This window comes from Nipponia nippon, unplaced genomic scaffold (genome assembly GCF_047370975.1).
Source record: "Nipponia nippon isolate SJK-2023a ecotype South Korea unplaced genomic scaffold, ASM4737097v1 scaffold_6, whole genome shotgun sequence".
Lineage (NCBI taxonomy): Eukaryota > Metazoa > Chordata > Aves > Pelecaniformes > Threskiornithidae > Nipponia > Nipponia nippon.
In genome coordinates, this window is record NW_028262380.1 from 60,006,562 (window position 1) to 60,023,915 (window position 17,354).

A 17,354-nucleotide genomic window follows, 5' to 3' on the forward strand; every position below is an offset into this window, starting at 1 on the left:
GACCGTTCCTGTGTGTGTCTTCAGCAACCAGCTCACTTTCAGAACACGGGGTCCTCTGCAGCATGCGTCATGACAAACGGCTTCAGGTTCCCTCTGGTTTGATTCACAAAGTAATTAACAACATCCTGAAGGCTTGGGAGTGTCACCTGTTTCACCAAAACAAACAAACAAACAAAATCAAACACGTCACCAAATAAAACAGGCTATGTGTGTTGAGAACACATTTTCAAAAACATGCTGGCAGGCGGGGATCCCTAGCAATGTTTCTCAAGCAACTGATAGAGGATTTACATCCAGCGTTTGGATGCAGTGCGGTCCAGGACAGCCCTCTGCAATCTATGGTAACGTTTTGAGCCTTGAACATTTTGAGCCTTGAACGTTTTGAGCCTTCCCTTCCATCAAAAGAGAGATCGCTCCCTGTACTGTTGTGCTCTTCCATGACTGTTGACGTTCTTTCAGCGGATGGTATAACAGCAGATGCTTTTTCAAACCAATAGGATGTTCCTCAGGCCATGAGTTAAACATGTCTTAAGAAAAGTGGAAGAAAACTGTTTTAAACCAAATAACAGTCCACACAGCCTTGCTTACACTTCAACTAAGTTAATTTTACTTCTCAGAGTTACATGGAGTGCATTTTGAACTTCCTCTAGCTGCAATGAGAGCTCAGTTTTCAGACTTAGTTCTGAAGCCTGAGTTGAAAAAAAAAAATTGAGCAATCTTAGGTGTTTTGCGAGTGGTTTGATTTATTTTTGTTAGAGAGAAGATGCTGATGTTTGGGTTTTTTTCCCTACTTTTCTAGTTCTTAAAAGATAACTTGTTCTTTGAGATTAGGTGAGTTGGACTAACAAGAGAGGTGAACTCTCCACATACTTTACTTTGACTCACAAATTATAGTTAGGAATTTACTAGAGCTTTTCTAATTTTCTGCAAAGTGATATTTCTTACACCTGCTTAAGAATCTTCAACAAGGGAATTGGTTGCTTACCTGTCTTTCCAGTTCGATAACGTAACTTGTTCCTTTGGACATCACTTTGTAGTGCTTTAAGCATGGGGCACTGAAAGAAAACGGGAGTTGATATGCTGTCCAAAATGAAATACTTTTTGATGTATCATTGTCATTATAAACTCCTTTGCAGGAGCAATGGTTGTGCTTTGTAATATCCCCAGAGCTTACTGAAGGTGTGCGGCAGGGTTTGGCTTTTTCCTGTTTTAGTTTAGAAACACTGAGAATTGCAAATGTCATTCCTGGTGCCTCTTGTTCTGAAGCCCAGCAAAAGCTAAACCATGGCAATTCAGCTGAAATGTGGTGTGTTTTTAGACTAAGTTACTGTTTGAAAATACTTGTCTCTTCCGTTTTTCATTGTTCATTGTGACAAAGGGGTGTGGCGTGTTCCATTTTCATTCTGCGTGATGATTTCTTAAACCGAGTGGGGTTTCATGGCAAACAGGGGAAGCCCATTTACCCAAGGAAATGGGCTTTTACTGGCTAATCTTTATTGCTTCTTTGTTTAATCTAACTGGCTTTGGAGGAGGAGAGAACCAAGAAATCAGTCTCAGGCCCACCCCTGCTGCCTCATTTGCCTTTCTCAAAATAGCCTGAAGGCAAGGCAGATGTTTCACATGTCAACTCTGGGTATTAAGAATTCAGCTTTTAATACAGTGCATATTAGTTAAGAATGGGATAATATATTGTGGAATCAACCTACTCCAGCTTCTGTCGGATAGTGATTGCATAGTTCTTGCTGTCGCTGCCTGGACGTAGGATCAAATTCCCACATGAAGGGTTCTTTTCTAACATCTTTATCGCTTCTTGCCGAGACACTGCATAGAAGCACCTGCATAGAAGGGAAGAGAAAAATGGCATGAACGCGAGTTACGCTGGCGAGGCCACGTCATTCTGAGCTGCGTGAAGAGACGTGGTCTACCGGGCTAACACCTCTTTGCAATGCTAGGCTCACCCCAGGTAACTAGCCATGGCTGCCAACAGGCATGACATCTGAAGGACTCCTGCTGATTAATGCTGCTATAGGAGCATAATTCAGGACAGCAGTGCTTTGGCATTCTCAGAGAGAAAGCGAAGCTTTCATACAGGTGTGACGCTTTCTGGACCCTTGGAAAGAATGTGAGAAGAGTAACCTGGACTTACCTTCAATTTCTCAATGGTAAGCAGCATTTTCTCAGAAGGGCAGATACAGCAGCCCAACGTGTGGCTTTCTGAAAAGTTTTTTAAGCAGAGCAATATGCTGCACTCAGCCTTTTCAAAACAAAAGGCATTGTAGGAAAGCTGCAGGAGTAATCTTTCCCTTAGGAAATCTCTACAAAGGCCTTAAGGTAGATTTTGTTCATTGACTATTATGCAACCCTTGTACAACAGCTGCATTTTGGACCTCTGCATGGAAATAATACTTAGAAAGAAGAAGGGAAGGCTCTTTAGTCAGGTTGGGGTTTGCATAGTTCAGTCAGAGCTTACGCTGGCATAGTGGTCAATGGACTGCTGGGAGGGCTTTTTCTGTTCAAGGGTGTGCTGGAACAGTCGTTAGGCATAGTCCTTCTTTTCTTTTCCTTCTCTAGCACTTCATGCATTCTTGTAAGTTGCCCAGGTAGTAATGACTCATCTGGTGGAACTGACAGCTGAAAATGAACAGCGTAATTGAAAAGAAGACGAAAGAGCAGACAAACACTGTGAGCAAGCGTTTCTGCGTGTGCATCACAGCTAATCTCTGAGCGCAGCTGCTGTGCAGAAATCTTCCTTACCTGCTTGGTTTAAGCAGCTGTGATAATCTGAAAGGTTTGGATGTGCCTCTGCTTTGAATAAAATGCTGCACGTGTGTTTGTTAGAATAGTGAAATAAGGATATCTGTGCCCTGATTTAGAAGAAATGTGCATTGACGGAAGTGGGAATGATGTAAGAATCCACAATGATATTTTGCAGTTGCTATATGGCAAAAATACAAAAGGCTGCGTAAATGTAATTTAACCTATTTCAGCCATCTTCAGGTTGTTAAGTGATTCAGCTAGGCCAATGTAAAGTCATTTGTGAACAAACTTCATTTATTTTCCCACTGGTCGTTATCAAAGAGGGTCTTGCTATTTTCAAAGTGCATTTAGCTAAAAAGAACAGTAGAATAAAACACAGGGCTGAGGGGTTCTCTCAGCTGTGCAATTTGGCCATTTCTTTGGTTATGTCTTTATCCCATTATAAAGACCTAGAGAGTTGTTTCTCTCAGAGCAGGCTCCCTCTTTCACAGCTGGAGGGGATGAACTTGTGCTAGAAGTCTTTTCCTTCCTGGAGAGCAGTGGATTGGGAACTGTGTCTGACTAGATACCATGGCAGAGTGTGTGTTGCAGATGAGCTGGAGTTAAATCAGCCTGAATTTTGCTCTCCTCAGGGGAAAAAAAAACCAACCCAACCAAAAAACAGAACCGACAAAAACCCTCAACAGTTTAGTGTGTGCAAACACCTTAGAGGTGAGGCTTTGTGCCTGTGGAAGCCAACTTCTGGCATGCATGAAGACAAAACCCCCTTATAGACACTTTTGACATGAAGTGAGAGATCAAATTCTTCCATACCTTTGTTACGGTGAGAATAAAACCCTTCCATTCTTTCCCACATTCACAGTTATTAGCCTGAGAGAACAGAAAATGATGGTGTAGGAACAACTACAGCAACAACAACAAAAAAGTATAATATTTCACGCGGAAACCTCAAATAGCTCTCACCCTTTTAGAAGCACCATGTCTGGAAATGAGCTCCCTGCCAAACTACATCACACCCTGAAACCCTGCGCGCTTCCCCAGTACTCCATGTTCAATTAGAGGGAGAGGACAGAGGTGGGAAGGTAAAAAAATCATATGCTCTGTTGGAGTCAAAGGAGAAGGTTATGTGGATCCAAGGAGAAGGCCAAGCTAAGGAGATACCTAGGTGAGTCTCCAGTATAAAACCTTCTAGACAGTCCCTGAGCACTACAGTCTGTGTGGCTTCTGAATGGTGGGGTGGGCAGATATTTTATCCCCTTCTTGGTTTTGCAGGTGACGTGGGCCTGTCAGTGTGGTGCTTCCTGGTTTCTCTTCTATATTTTCTTGTTCAATTCTTTGCTCATACCATATTCCCAGATACTCCTGAGAAAAACTAATGCCTCGAGGGGGAGTTTCCCTGGTGTTAGGTTCCTTTGCCCTGCCTCCCTCTCTGGCTGCCTTTTGGTGCTGCCTGGCTGCAGGCTGTATGCTTAGATGTCAAGAAGGCAGCTCTACTCCCACACCAAAATGGAGCTCTGCATATCTGTGGGAGATGGAGTAGAGTAAGTGGCTTGCAAATCACAGTTTTCCTCTTTTTACCTTCAGTTCCAGTTCCCCATTTGACAGCATCAGGATGAACTGTGCAGAGCTGTTTTCATCTGGATGAACATTGGTTGCTGAGGTCAAAGATGATATATCTAATTTCTGTGAGTACTAAGGAGGGGGGGAAAGAGAAATAGCAGAAGTTGTAATTTTCACCAAAAATCTAGCTGCTCTCCAAAGGAATTCGTTTAGAAGACAATAGATTGAAACTTTTTTTTTCTAGAACTTGGGTTAAGTTTAACTGACAGATGTGCTGAAGGTCAGTCCTTTGCTTCTGCTTACAGAAACTCTTCTCACCAACAACGTATCTTCTGGATTTTTCCCATCCTAATCTTCGTAATCACAAACAGATTAAATCCACGAGACCTCCCTGAGTATTTGCTTTGTGACTCCAACTAAACCCTCGGCCAGGGTACACCATAACAATACCGAGCACGTTTTCCTCACCTGGATAAAGGAAAGTCATGTTACACACCATGATAATTTTACCCTTGTGCACAACTGAGGAAAAAGCACTCCGTAAAATTATGGAGCAATGTGGATACATTTGTAGCTCAGGTGCCAAAAAAATACGCCTTTTTTGTTTTGATGAGGCAAATTAATATGCCATAGTTTGTTTCACTCTGGCTTTTTTTGATCTCAGGCTTTCTGTTACAATGCTCAGAATTATTTTTTTGGACTATGCAGATGAAAGAGGAAAGGGTGCTGAGAGGTGTCTGGAGTATATAAGGATTACTTGATGACAATAACTGATGCACTTAATCAGAAGGGTAGTTACAAAGACAGCACGTTACTCACTGTTCGGGCTTTCTTATCATCATAAAAGAAGAGCGTAGTTCCTCTGAGTTCAGTCCAATACACTCTAAATTCCTGTTGGAAAGGAGGAAGTGTCAGTTTTTGAACATGATCTTTTTAGTTCCCACAAAACGCTGAAAGTGAAAGAACTGCTAAGAAAAAACTCATCCTATGTTAGTTTTCAGTGTTTTAAAGATAGTTAAAAGAGCATGTATGTATTTTGCAGGCAGTTTATGCAAAAAAAGTTCAGTAAATAATTCTTTACAGGCAAAAAGGTATATAGGCTCTAGGCTGTGTTTTCTAGTATCCTAATTGAGCATGGAACTAGCAAACTTTACTTTTAACTAAATGTTTTAAATATTTGTCAAACAATTTAAAGGGGGTATGTAATGGAAGGAAAATATATTTTAAATGCCACTTCAAAATCTTGCTCTCCCTAAAAGGCATACAAGTGGAAAATAGTGTGAGATGAACATGTGTAAAGACTCCAGTCTTCTGAACAGCATTCTCTTGAAGTGCCTGGTTGCATTGAATTTTGAGCCTGCCAGTTTACTTGCTATAGGGAGAAGATCATGGAGCTTGATGGTAGTCTGACCTATGAACTGGACTTCTTGCATTTGAAGTGGTATTTTACATGCATTGTCTTTAAATTGTGTAGTAATGTTTGTCAATCAACACCATGCCAAGGTAAATATGATTGTCTGACCCTTCTAACTGTTCCCTAATGCAGTCATGCTGGAGTGATGGGAAAGGTTTTTCTGTTTTCATGTGCCCCGGAGAACTACAGCTGTTACGGGACACTGAATTGGGAAGGCAACTCTTGTAAAACAGGAATTCTGTTCTAGTTTTCAGTTTACTTACCTGTTTTGTGTTTGTTGTTTGGTTATTGGGTTTTTTGTCGTTTGGGTTTTTTTTTTTTGAGGCGGGGGTTTAAAACACAGTCACAAAAATTGAGAAAAGAAATAACTTGTGAAGTCTGATAGGTCGTACAAATTAGGGTGAGCAACATTCCCTAGAGTATCCTGTAGGTGATCCTTGCTCCTTACCCTGCTAGCTCGTAACTAGTCTTTCTGGTGGTTTCTGTCAAATTACTAGTGTAAAATTTCTATAGCCTCTGGACCCCAGCCTCTGAGCACTGCAGTGTTGTGTTAAGGTAAATGTCCTGTTAAACCACCTGTCCCTGGCAAGTTAATGAAGGCTGTGAATGCGTGCTGTGGTATGGGGCTGGACGTCATGGGAAATTTTTGAACTGCGCCTTACGAACTGGGCTTTCCTCTCCATGGAAATGTAGCAACGGTAGTTGCCCAGGAGCACTTGTTATTGTTTCACAGCCATGAATATGTTTTTCTCTTGGGTGTCTGGTCTCTCAAAAGTGATAATATACCTCGTCAGTCCCATCTAAGTCTCTTCAGATTGGCTGCATATTATTGCTCTGTCCTGTTAGGTTTTGTTATTCCAGTACGGTAGTTACTGAATTTCAGAAGGAGGGATTGCTCGGGGGGAAAAAAGGTTTTACGTAAAAGGAGATAAATAAAGGAATGTAACAGGGAGCTTTATTAAACTTGCAGGTGTTCTCCTGCTAGATACAACAAAACAATGCATGGAATAATTTTTAGTGCTGCAGAAGAACTAATAGGAAGATTATTAGTCTACTTTTTGTTTCTTGGAGTTCCTGTTTTCTGTGGTACCTGGTTGTTTCTGTGTTTGTGAACCACCATGCTATTTTGATCGTATCTACCTTTAGCACTGCGTGACTCTCATTTTCTCTACTCTGTCTGTGCTTCTGCATCTACAGAGATGCAAGTGTAGGTAGGGTAAAAACGACTTTGTAACCCTAAGTACAGGGATTGTCATTATTAAGTCCTAAAAAAGGGCAATCAGTTTGATTAGGGACATGCTCTGAACATACATGCTGTTGTAACATACATGCTGTTGTAACATACACAAGCATGTAGGCATTTACAGATTTGCATCTCAAGTAGTTATCTTGGGTCAAAAAAATCACTCTTATTTTCCCAGTTAGTCCACATATGTTAAATTACCAGCTTACTAACTAAGAAAAAAAAAGATGTAGAGAATCTCACGTATACTTCAGGTGGCATGTCACTGAAGACTTCAGGATGGATACTGTTCTTCAGTAAAGAGAGGATGTGTCAGAGCAATATAACCATGTCAAACTTTGCTCTTGGTATTAAAAATATTGTATTAGCTTTTCACCATGGTGGTACCTATGAAATCAGTCAAACTCTATCCACATTTCAGTAGATAACAGGAAATTATAATGGGATCCTGGAGATATTGGTGGTTACCTCACATAACTTATTTTACCCCCCGCCCCTCCCCCAAGTAATATGAACAGAAATAACTAGATATCATTATTTCGGTGCAACCATTTGTGTCAGCCAGTGCTGAGAAACATTTACCCCCACAGACGTGTAGCTCCCGGCAATACATTTTTTAAGAAATAATTCAACACATCCACTTCCCAGGACTGTGTGCCTTACCTGGCATCTTGAGTGCCGGACAGACAGGTAACCTTGGAAGTACAAAGGCAGACCCGTGATCTTCTGCCTCTCCTGGAAGATTTCTCGGGGGGCTGGCTGAGGAATTTCCTCAGGTTGTTCCCTAATGCCTCTCAGCATCCTTTGGATCTCTCAGCAGGATATCTGGGTATCCTCTGTTGCTGTGCTCTTTTTTTTCCCCCTCACTCCCGTTGTTCTCAGTCTGCTCTGTATCAGCCTCAGCCAGAGAACTCGCCCCAGTGAGAGGGGGGAAAAGCAGCGCCTTGAAGAGGAAGTCTCTGTGCTTGCTTTTAGGTCAGTGCACGCCACCGAGACTGTGCTGGGTGTATGATCACGGGGGGGAACCAGACTGAACAGATTAAAGGGATCTTTTCCTTTAGGGTTTGCTTGAGGGGAGACATTCAAAGGATGAGCACGCTGGTATAGAAGTGCACCGTTACTGTGGTGGGTGTCACCTGGAGGTCATGGCGGAAAAGCCTGCTTTTTATGGCTTACAGCACTGGACTTTTCATGGGCTGCTGCCAGGGGGGAGACTGCTCTCGGCTGCCTCTGAAATAGTATTTAAATTTTTCATTGGGAGCATGGATTAACTTTGAGACTGCCAGAGTTGAACTTTCTTCAGCAAATGGCTAGGGGTATTACAGGACACTAAAAGTAATATTGGAAATAAATCTACCTATGCTTGTTTATAACTGGCAAGCATAAACCAACTTTGCAACGTGCATGTAGGAAGAAGGCTTGCATTGTGAAAGAGCTAATATACTGAAGCCTTTAAAGAAATTGTGAAGGGAGATGGTAGTTCAGGGACAAGATGTTGGTCCTGATGAAATGAGGGGTGAAATTTCCATCAAGTTCACAGAACCATGATGTTTAACTTAGTTTCTGGCCTTCCCCTTAGCGGTCAGAAAGAACAGAGATGACAAGCCTTGGTGTGTTGATGCTGGTTGCTACTAAATGCAAAGCAAATGTTAAAAAAAAAAAAAAAAAAAGAAAAAAGAAAAAAAAGGCTTATTCTTTGTTGAACATGTTCATGGCTTTTTCTGTTTCTCAGCTGTGTGTAGGCGTAAGATGAGTACATAATTAGCCGGTAAGGTGGTCTGCGATAGATCAGATAGCCACCAACCAACTCTGGCAGAGCAGGGGTTCAGCCCTAGGTGTGCAAGTAAATTCTCCGGATTCTGAACATGGCTGGGGACAGGTACAGGTTCACAGATTTTGGCCAAATTGCAGATTTTTGTACATGTTTGATTATGTTTAAATGGCAGAATTCGACTTTGCTGTTGAATGTTGCAGAAAAGCTAACGAACATGGGCACCTGCACCTTTGCTTGACAAGGCTGATGATAACAAGCTAGCACTTAGTCCACTGTTTGCCAGTGTGTGATAAAAAACATCATCCAAAATTATATTTTTGGGCCGTCTTTTGCAGATACTGTGGATGTTGTGGCGTTACGTTCTCAAGCAGTTGTTTTCGCTCATTGTTGAGTTCTTCACTGATGTTTTAAAGGAAAAACTGCAAGCCCCCGTGGTGGCTGTAGATGTTTTGTAGCGTTTAGAAACCCGAGGATTTGAACTGCCGTTTCCCACGAGGGAAAAACAGCGGGTCCCGCCGCCGCCCCTGAGGGAAGGGAAGCCAAGCCGCCCCGAGGCGGTCAGGAGGCCGGGGGGAGCCGCCGCTGGTTCCTGCGCAGGCGCGACAACGGCCCGCGGGGGGCGCGCGCGCAAAGCAACCTCCCTCCTTGGCGCGCGGCGGCCGCCGGCCAATGGGGCGGGGGGGAGGGGGCGTGGCCGGCGCGCTGCTCGTCGGCGGTGCGCGCGCGCAGCGGGAAGGCGCCCGAGGTTTGAAAGCGGCCGCGGGGGGGGAGCGGGGGCGCCGGCTCGGCCGGGTCCCGCGGCCGGGGTCTCTTCGTCCTCGCCGCCGCGGCCCGGGATGGCGGAGGCCTTGGTGAGAGGGCGCGGGGGGAGCGGCGGCAGGAGCGGGGGTGTGTTGGGGGCAGCGGCCCTTCTCTTCCGAAACAGGCGGGGCGCGGACCTCTCCTCACTGCGTTCCTGAGGGGCGGGCGGGCGGGGCCGTCCTTCCGCCCCGGATGGCGCCGCGAGGCTCTGGGGGTTCCTCGCTTCCCCGTGAGAAAAGCGGGGCTGGTGTTAGTGCTCTGCCCTCCCGCTTGGCCTCGGTTGCTGGCACAAACACTTGTGCTCTGAGGGCTTGTCTGCGGGGAGCCCCCTTTCTCTTGGGCTGCCTGCGGCTGCGCCAGTGGCTCCTCCGGGAGGTCTGCCGTTCACGGGTTAGCGTGTGAAGAGCCAGTGACTCTTGCCTAGGTATGCTAGAGATGTACTCATCTTCCTCCGGCCGTCCTCTGTCAGAGGTACACGGGGAGCTTAAGTCTTAAAAGCTCTTTATGAGTAGCGGGGTATGAACATAACAATGAATAGTTAAAACCTCTTTTAGATCCGTTACAGGAATTTTTCCTTTTCCTGTATGAAAAGTGGCTTGCCGGTTGATTATACTGCCCTCCGCTGCAAGGGGAAGAAGTTTAAGCCTGAGTGACTGATTTGCTGTGGCATATGCTTCTGCACTGTTTCTGAAGTGATGGCTTTTGGTCAGTTGTCTTCCTGTGCGACTTAGAGTTTCTTCGTGACATTTTAAGCTGATGTTGAAAATTTGCAGTGGAATAAATCCTTATGTTGTTTTGGTTATTTTTATTACCAGAAGTAATATCCAAAGAGGAATCATGAAGAAGTGCAAAATAATGTCAGTATGGCAAATTTAGGAAAAATGTGCTGAATTCTGTTGCATTAGGACTAGATAATCTCCATACCGCACATACCCGCTGTCCCAGTTTACACAAATGAAGAAGAGGTCATAATGGTTTTTCAGCTAAACATTTAGATTTTTTGGGAGACATTTTCTTGTCACATTGGTGAAAAACTGCACTCCGTTTAGCTCTCTAATTTTTCTTGACTTGTCCTTCTTTCCTGTTTTTATCCTCTACAGTCTTTGCCTGTTCCCAGCTCAGCAGGCTTTATTTCATTTATTGGCATAGAAAGTAACACTGATAATATACAGTCATTTGAATTATTACTGCTCTAGTTGTGGTAATAGGTGACTGGGGTCATGCCTGCTATTCGAATGGCTGTGATTATACTTGGGGTTCAAGTATATGAAGAAGTGCTGGGAGTTAATCGAGACTTTAGTTTTACCACGGAACAGCTGATGTGCCCTCACAGCCTGTCAGCGTGGTCTTGCCTGTGATAAACACAGGGTAAGAATCTCCATGTGAGCAGTTCTCACAGAGCAGCAGATGTGTTGTAAGGTTATGTCCTAGTTTGCTTTGTGGTAGTTCATTCCTTTTCCTTACTTAAAAGATTATTTCTGTAGTTATTACAGAAATGTTAACTAAATCCTTAGGTTCTCTGAGATTTCTGTCATGTAAGTCTCCTGTAGGTCTCTCTGACTTTAAATGCAACAGGTGCTTGATGGTTCTTGAGGAAAGCTGAATTTCTGGCAGTTGTTACAGGGGTCGTAGCTACTTCAGTGTTCTAAGAAAAACAGGGCTGCAGTAACTCCCACTAGTTTCAAATGGATTGAGAATCCTCCAGACTTGCTTACATGAGAAACAGGAGGTTGGTCGCTTATTTGTTTTTCTGTTGAGTGTCACCATGCTTACTAAAAATTGATTCTTATTTCTTCACAGAATCATTTTAAAAAAGACTACAGAGCAAGATTCTGCCATGGAGGAGGGTAATTTACATTTAAAATTTTATTCTTAGATACAATTGTTTGGAAAACTTACGTTGGTTTTTGTCTGAGAGCTTAATGTCAAAACTATTGGGTGTATCTTATTAAACTGATCATATGATGTTTCCCAGACTTCTTGTGTTTCTTAATGGTGGGGAGGAGCAAATTGTGCTGGGGGACAATGCACCAAGGATTTCCTTTCTATTCCTCTGCTGAGGCAGCAGGCTGTGGTGTAGCTATACCTAAGCTACCCCTAACTAGGCTGCCTGAACATGGAAGCAGTGGTCTGTGCAAGCATTTTGCCTTTCAAGAGGTGGAGAAATGAAGCCCACGCAGAGTTCTAGCTTATATGGCCCTTGCTGGTAAACGTTAGAGGAGTTTGAGTATTTGCAGTGCTGTAGCTTGCTTTAAAGGCGTGTCGGAAGTCCGTGAGCTTTTTATTACTAGAATCCATTTTTAGACATGCGTTTCGTGAACTTACCAAATCTACCAAATTACCTGTTCTTAAAGGTATATAATAATCATTATGGGAGAAATACTCCATGGCTTTTCTCTTGTTATTTTGGTTGTGATCAACGTGGTCCGGCTGGTGGATCACTTCTGCCATTTTCATTTGTCCCGGGGAGGTTTGAAATCGTAATCCAAGCTGCTGAGCTGTTCACTTGCTTACGGATTTGATACCTCAAGCCAATTCTGGCTGCTGAAACTGTTGTAGAAGCACAGAATAACTGTGGATAAGTAGTAGAAAGAGAAGCAGAGAGTGACTGCTTGTATGAAGGGATAGATGTGCAGCCTACCCATTGCATTTCTGGGTCTGCTGAGACTGGATCACTGTGCAGGCAACATTACTTGAGGACTTGATTTTTAAAAAAGTTATTTCTTTGAAGTGAGAATCTCTATTCATCCCAGAGCTCTTTTACCTGAGGGCTGTTGCAGTAGCTGTATGTTTTCTTTTATGTAGAGAGATTTCTTTATTCTCATCGTAATCTGTGACGGTGGGGCTTTTTCTCCTGGAATCCTTTTTTAGACGAGTTTCTTTGCAGGTGTCTGTGCATGGAAATGGTAAGTAAAATGTATTAAAGTTGGGACTAGTGGAAATAATAATCTAAACGATTAAGTAGACAGAACTTTTATATTGCTGGAACAGCAACATTTACTATTTTTGATTGAAAATATTTTTTTTTCCTCTTTCTAGAAATAAGATCGATGTACAGCCAGGTCAAAACGTTCTGAAACTCATACAGGATTGTTTCGAAAGTAAGCTTTTATTTGGTGTTTTGCTTAATTTGCAGGTTAAAGAAAAAAAAATAATTTCTTCCTTGTATTATATTTCGTGGTAAATAGAAAGAGATAAAAAATATAGATAAAATGGATAAAAATAGTGTCTTTCTCACAGTCTTTAAAAGCATCCCCTTCCCCGCTGCTCAAAACTGTCTCAGCAGTCTTACAATGGTGATCTTCTTCCTGAATAGCTGGTTTCTTTCTTGTTTGGATTTACGTGACCTTAATAAGCCTTAGCAACTTGTTAAAAGAAGTGAAACCTGGACAATTCCAAGAATCCCTTATTTATATTTTTTTCTTTATAGGTTGTGGCGGTGATCTTACAATAAGTTCTCCAAGTGCAACCTGTTGCTCAACTCCTATTGTCAGAAATGAGAAGAGGACTTCAATACAGAGCCAAAGGGTAAGTTAGTTATGGCAGTGTCACAACGTAGCATTGGGTACAAGTTTAGTTCTGTAGGATTTAGTTCTGTAGAATGTTGAATGAATAAGCTCTATGTCGCTTGTATTAGTACATAGGCTATAATTTAACCTTCTGTAATAGTTGTTGGTAATGTTTTTTTCTTAGTTTGTTGTGCTCTAATAGTAAATGTTCCATAACTAGATTTATTTAATAGCTTATTTTCTTGGGTTTTTGCTGTTGAAAGCTTTTTCAGCTTTTCAGCCAGGATAGTTAAATTCCTCACGGTCTCAGGTTGAAGCACGCTGCCTTATAACTGGTGGTGGGTATGGCTGTCTTGGACTCCATTGGTGTTGGTTTCAGTCACTTTGCCAGATAGATGGACACAGTTCGTAGCTATTTGATCGATAATAAAATTGAAAGATGATTCTTGCATAAAAGCAGCTTGTCAATAAATAGTTATCTGTACAATAACATTGTATATCTGTAACTTTGCTGAAGAGTGGAAACAAGTTGAAGGACTTGTTAATGTGCTGTCTGAGAGAATGATGGCAATAATCTAGTTTGTATATTTAGTTTTAATATTTTGATTCTAGCAGTTTTTTGTAAAAATAGGATATTCTATTAATGGCAGTGTTGAGAACAGGCATCCTTTATAATGGTGTTTGTTTACTTTAGTCTGATGTTAGAATACTGTATAATCTCAAAGTAATTCTTGCGAAACCACAGCCTGACTTATTAATGGTGAATTAAATTGCTTAATTCATTCTAATGAAAAGAGTAAATAGCTTGCCTGTGGACTAGCAGGATGTCTGTTCAAAGCTGCAAATTGATTTTTACTGTACACAGTGTTTAACCTTTTGTTTGAAATTTACATTTAGTTTTAGAAAGTCTTATGTGATAGAAAATTGAAGTGTTTAGTTAAAATAGAACTGTGCTTCAAATGAGTAAGAATTAAGGGAAGGAGGTTATATTGTGTCCTCTATAAATTTGTATTCCTGTCAAAATACTGTTGCTTTATCAGATGTTTTACTTTGTCTCATTATTGACTGACAGCCAAAGGCAGGGTTAACTAACTCTGTGAAAAGAGCCTGTAATTCTCCAGAGTCCTTACCTGCATCAGCACTAAACACAGTCAGCAGCAGAGGTTGGTAGCACTACTATTGAATTAAGTTTTTTTGGGTAACTATTTCTTGGGATTTTGTAAGGTTTTGAGTAGAAGAATTAAAGCTATTCTATATATATATATGGCAGGATGGTCACATGAATCACCCCTGAAGCCTGCAATACATGATTACGTAGCTGATTCTAAAACCCCAAAGTCTCCTGTGTCTAAAAGAGAAACAAGTAATATATTAAAAGATGTTGAAGCGCTATGTAAAAGTCCCGCCATATCTTTGGACCCTGAGGATGATCATGAGTCTCTTGGATCACCTCTTCTTGTGGAGGAAGTGAAAAGTTCTCCTGTACATATGTAAGTAGAGCTGAACGTGGTGGTCATGTCATGTGTCCGTTCCCTGCCTCCCCAGGGTAAATTAACGCAGTGCTTTCAATCATTTATGAGTTTGGATTGTGAACTTGTGAAAAGTAATTCCAAGCTTTTTAGAAAATTTCCATATCTGGGTTTAGAAAGGGCAGAATTGTTTTTTATTAAATACTGTGATGATAAGACTTAATTCCCAGAGGTGCAGTACCCAAGTGTTGGAAGCCTGTCAGAATGGATTTGAACTCCTTTTTGGCAGGAAAGTGCCCCAAATTATCAGCTTCTCAGATAGTCTAGACTTCTCCAGTGAATCCTCTTGACAGTGTTGACCTTAAAAGTTAACAAAAAATTTGTTAAAGCAGAGATGAGCAGTCATTGTTCCTCTCACTCTGAATATACAAATGTTTTATGCAAAGTAGAACAGCTTCAGTTGTGATCATTATCTCCTCTTTGGAAAGTTTGAAGCCCAGCTGCAATAGGGGCCAGTGGTCCCAGCCACAGTTCTGCTTTCCTGGAGGACTGAATCTCTGGGGTAGATCATGGAGAGGCACTGACACCGATCACATTGACTCCCATTGATGGAGTGCAATTGGGAAGAGAGTGTACCTAAGGTCTAGGAAACCTGACAACTTCTGAATCACATTTTGCTAAAATTAGGAATTTGTCTTGCTGAGCAGCCCTCACTTTGATCGAGAGTCACAACCTGACCCCATGTTGCCTCAATGATTTTGAATGCTTGCTACTATGCTGGGAAGTAGTACTGCTAACCTGTGCTCCAGCAAATTACCAAATGGAAGCTCATTCATAAGAAGTGAGACGCTGTCAGCAGGAGAAAATGAGAGCATCTGTCCATCCACACGATACTTTAATGTGCACTCAGGATTTATAGCATTATATTTGAACGCTGTTTCTCATACACAGATTACATTTTGATGACCAAAATACCCCTGCTGCAGCGAAGAGCCACGTGGAAGTTGAAAATTTGGAAGGACCTCAGACTGGGAAAGATGAGCAGGTTGTTCTCATGCAAGGAACAGAACGTATTGCTACGCCTTCTGTACGGAAAGAGAAGTCTTTCTCTTCGGCTGTCTTAGCAGCTGTAGCAACAGGATCACTTGGAAAAAGGTTTGTTTTGAGGCTTAATATGGAACATAATTTGCTAGTAAAGTAACCCAGTCCTGAGTACTGGAGCAACATCCTTGTATCTGTAAACATGGTCTGGGAGAATGTTTTGGGATAGTTCAACATTACTGAAAAATGCCACTTGAGAAAGGGTTTGAATAGTTCTTTCAAAGTTTTGTGCTGTTAGGATTTAACAGTGCTGTTGCTTTTGTCTGCCAGTAGAATAATATGTAGCTGTTGAATAGCATTTCAGATTGAGCCTGAGATGTTTTGATAGGTAGGTTGGAGGATTCAGGAAAACCTTATATGATTCTGAAGTTAGCAGTGATCAAGCAGTCTTTTTCAGAGCTAATATGGATCTCACCGGTTAGGTAGGAAGTTGACTCTCCAGCATCTGAGAAATAATGAGGTGTGAATATGAGGCCAAAGCAAAAAAAAAAGCAGGCCTTGTGCTCTTTTTGGAAGCTAAAGGGCAATGAATGATGAACTTCATAATAATTCTTCTGAGGAACGTCCTGTAGCGTGTTTAGATGTTCCAGAGTTGCTACTAGATTTGCAAGATGGAAAGTAAATTTTTTTTCCCCCAAATGATGTGAATACTTTGTCCCTCATTTCTTTAGGTATTCAGCCTCAATATCCCCGCCATCGCCTCCTCCTGTGAAAGATCAAGATATAGAAATAGAAAATGAATGTGAATTTTTAATTGATGAATCAGATGGTGTATCTTTTAATTCTTGGTTTTCAATACCCCATAAGAACAAAAAATCAAAAAAAGATGGCTCTGCAACTCCTAAACCTCAGCCCTCTGAAAAGGAGAAGACAGAGAGTAAGAAAGGCAAGAAGAGAAAAGCACAGGTTGAAGCACTTACTAAACAGAAAACGGATGATTTGGATGTCAGAGTACCTGGCTTCAAAGGGACATCAGAATCAGATCCAGTCTCTAACAGTGAAGGAAAGGTCCTTAAATCTCAAAGGCAAAACAGTACTCCTATGGGTAAGTTATTTAACAGCTCTTCAGACTTCTCCTTCCAGGTCATATTACTGGATTTTTTTATTTTTTATGGTGGTTTATTGGGAAATAAGGACAAAGTAGATGAGAGACATTAATGGATTTGTAATTGGTGTTTCAGTTGCATAGTTAGGTTTGCATGTATATAAGGCAGTGAGACAGAGTGTCATAGAAAAAAAATAATCATGGAATTGTTTAGTTTGAAAGAGACCTTTAAGATCATCAAGTCTAACCGTTAACCTAGCACTGCCAAGTCCACCACTAAACCATGTCCCTAAGCACCACAGCTACCCGTCTTTTAAATACCTCCAGGGATGGGGACTCAACCACTTCCCTGGGCAGCCTCTTCCAGTGCCTGACTACCCTTTCAGTGAGGAATTTTTTCATAGTATCCAATGTAAACCTCCCCTGGCGCAGCTTGAGACCATTTCCTCTCGTCCTGTCGGTTGTTACTTGGGAGAAGAGACCGAACCCCACCTTGCTACAACCTTTGAGGTAGTTGTAGAGAGCGATAAGGTCTCCCCTCAGCCTCCTCTTCTCCAGACCAAACAACCCCAGCTCCCTCAGCCGCTCCTCATCAGACTTGTGCTCTAGACCCTTCACCAGCTTCGTTGCCCTTCTCTGGACACGCTCCAGCACCTCGATGTCCTTCTTGTCGTGAGGGGC

General features: G+C 42.1%; 3 protein-coding genes across 9 annotated transcripts in view; 2 read left to right on the plus strand and 1 right to left on the minus strand.

Moving 5' to 3' along the window:
* The window catches only part of UBA6 (ubiquitin like modifier activating enzyme 6), a 37,908-nt gene extending 37,768 nt beyond the window's left edge, over window positions 1-140 (plus strand). For 5 of the 6 annotated variants that reach the window (XR_015699545.1, XR_015699546.1, XR_015699544.1 and 2 more), the window contains one exon: window positions 1-108. Coding sequence is in view for 1 of the 6 variants with exons in the window: in XM_087735840.1 (XP_087591966.1) it covers window positions 1-73 (73 nt within the window). In the remaining 5 variants the exon portion in view is untranslated. The other variant, XM_087735840.1, reaches the window with a different exon arrangement.
* On the minus strand, window positions 39-8,308 carry STAP1 (signal transducing adaptor family member 1). Its single transcript, XM_009474846.2, has 8 exons — window positions 7,638-8,308; window positions 5,137-5,208; window positions 4,336-4,449; window positions 3,571-3,627; window positions 2,471-2,631; window positions 1,707-1,835; window positions 986-1,055; window positions 39-146 (listed from the first exon to the last, which is right to left on the minus strand). The coding sequence occupies exons 1-8, from the start codon at window positions 7,773-7,775 to the stop codon at window positions 39-41; spliced, it is 849 nt and encodes a 282-aa protein (XP_009473121.1). The 5' UTR covers window positions 7,776-8,308.
* Window positions 3,783-17,354, plus strand: part of CENPC (centromere protein C) — a 37,311-nt gene continuing 23,739 nt past the window's right edge. Inside the window, exons 1-9 of one of the 2 annotated variants that reach the window (XM_087735843.1) lie at window positions 3,783-3,922; window positions 4,342-4,442; window positions 11,350-11,396; window positions 12,589-12,650; window positions 12,980-13,077; window positions 14,131-14,221; window positions 14,329-14,548; window positions 15,479-15,682; window positions 16,300-16,673. In XM_087735843.1, coding sequence (XP_087591969.1) covers window positions 4,425-4,442; window positions 11,350-11,396; window positions 12,589-12,650; window positions 12,980-13,077; window positions 14,131-14,221; window positions 14,329-14,548; window positions 15,479-15,682; window positions 16,300-16,673 — 1,114 coding nt within the window. In that variant the 5' untranslated portion in view covers window positions 3,783-3,922; window positions 4,342-4,424. Of the gene's footprint in view, window positions 3,923-4,341; window positions 4,443-9,471; window positions 9,600-11,349; window positions 11,397-12,588; window positions 12,651-12,979; window positions 13,078-14,130; window positions 14,222-14,328; window positions 14,549-15,478; window positions 15,683-16,299; window positions 16,674-17,354 lie in introns of those variants that run through there. The other variant, XM_087735844.1, reaches the window with a different exon arrangement.

Excerpts from the sequence above, each read along its gene's own strand:
- STAP1 (XM_009474846.2), bottom strand. The coding sequence starts at position 7,775 with ATGCTGAGAGGCATTAGGGAACAACCTGAGGAAATTCCTCAGCCAGCC. Across the intron at positions 5,209-7,637 it reads TCCGGCACTCAAGATGCCAG|GAATTTAGAGTGTATTGGAC; the intron begins GTAAGGCACACA and ends CCTTTCCAACAG. Across the intron at positions 147-985 it reads TTATCGAACTGGAAAGACAG|GTGACACTCCCAAGCCTTCA; the intron begins GTAAGCAACCAA and ends TTGGTGAAACAG.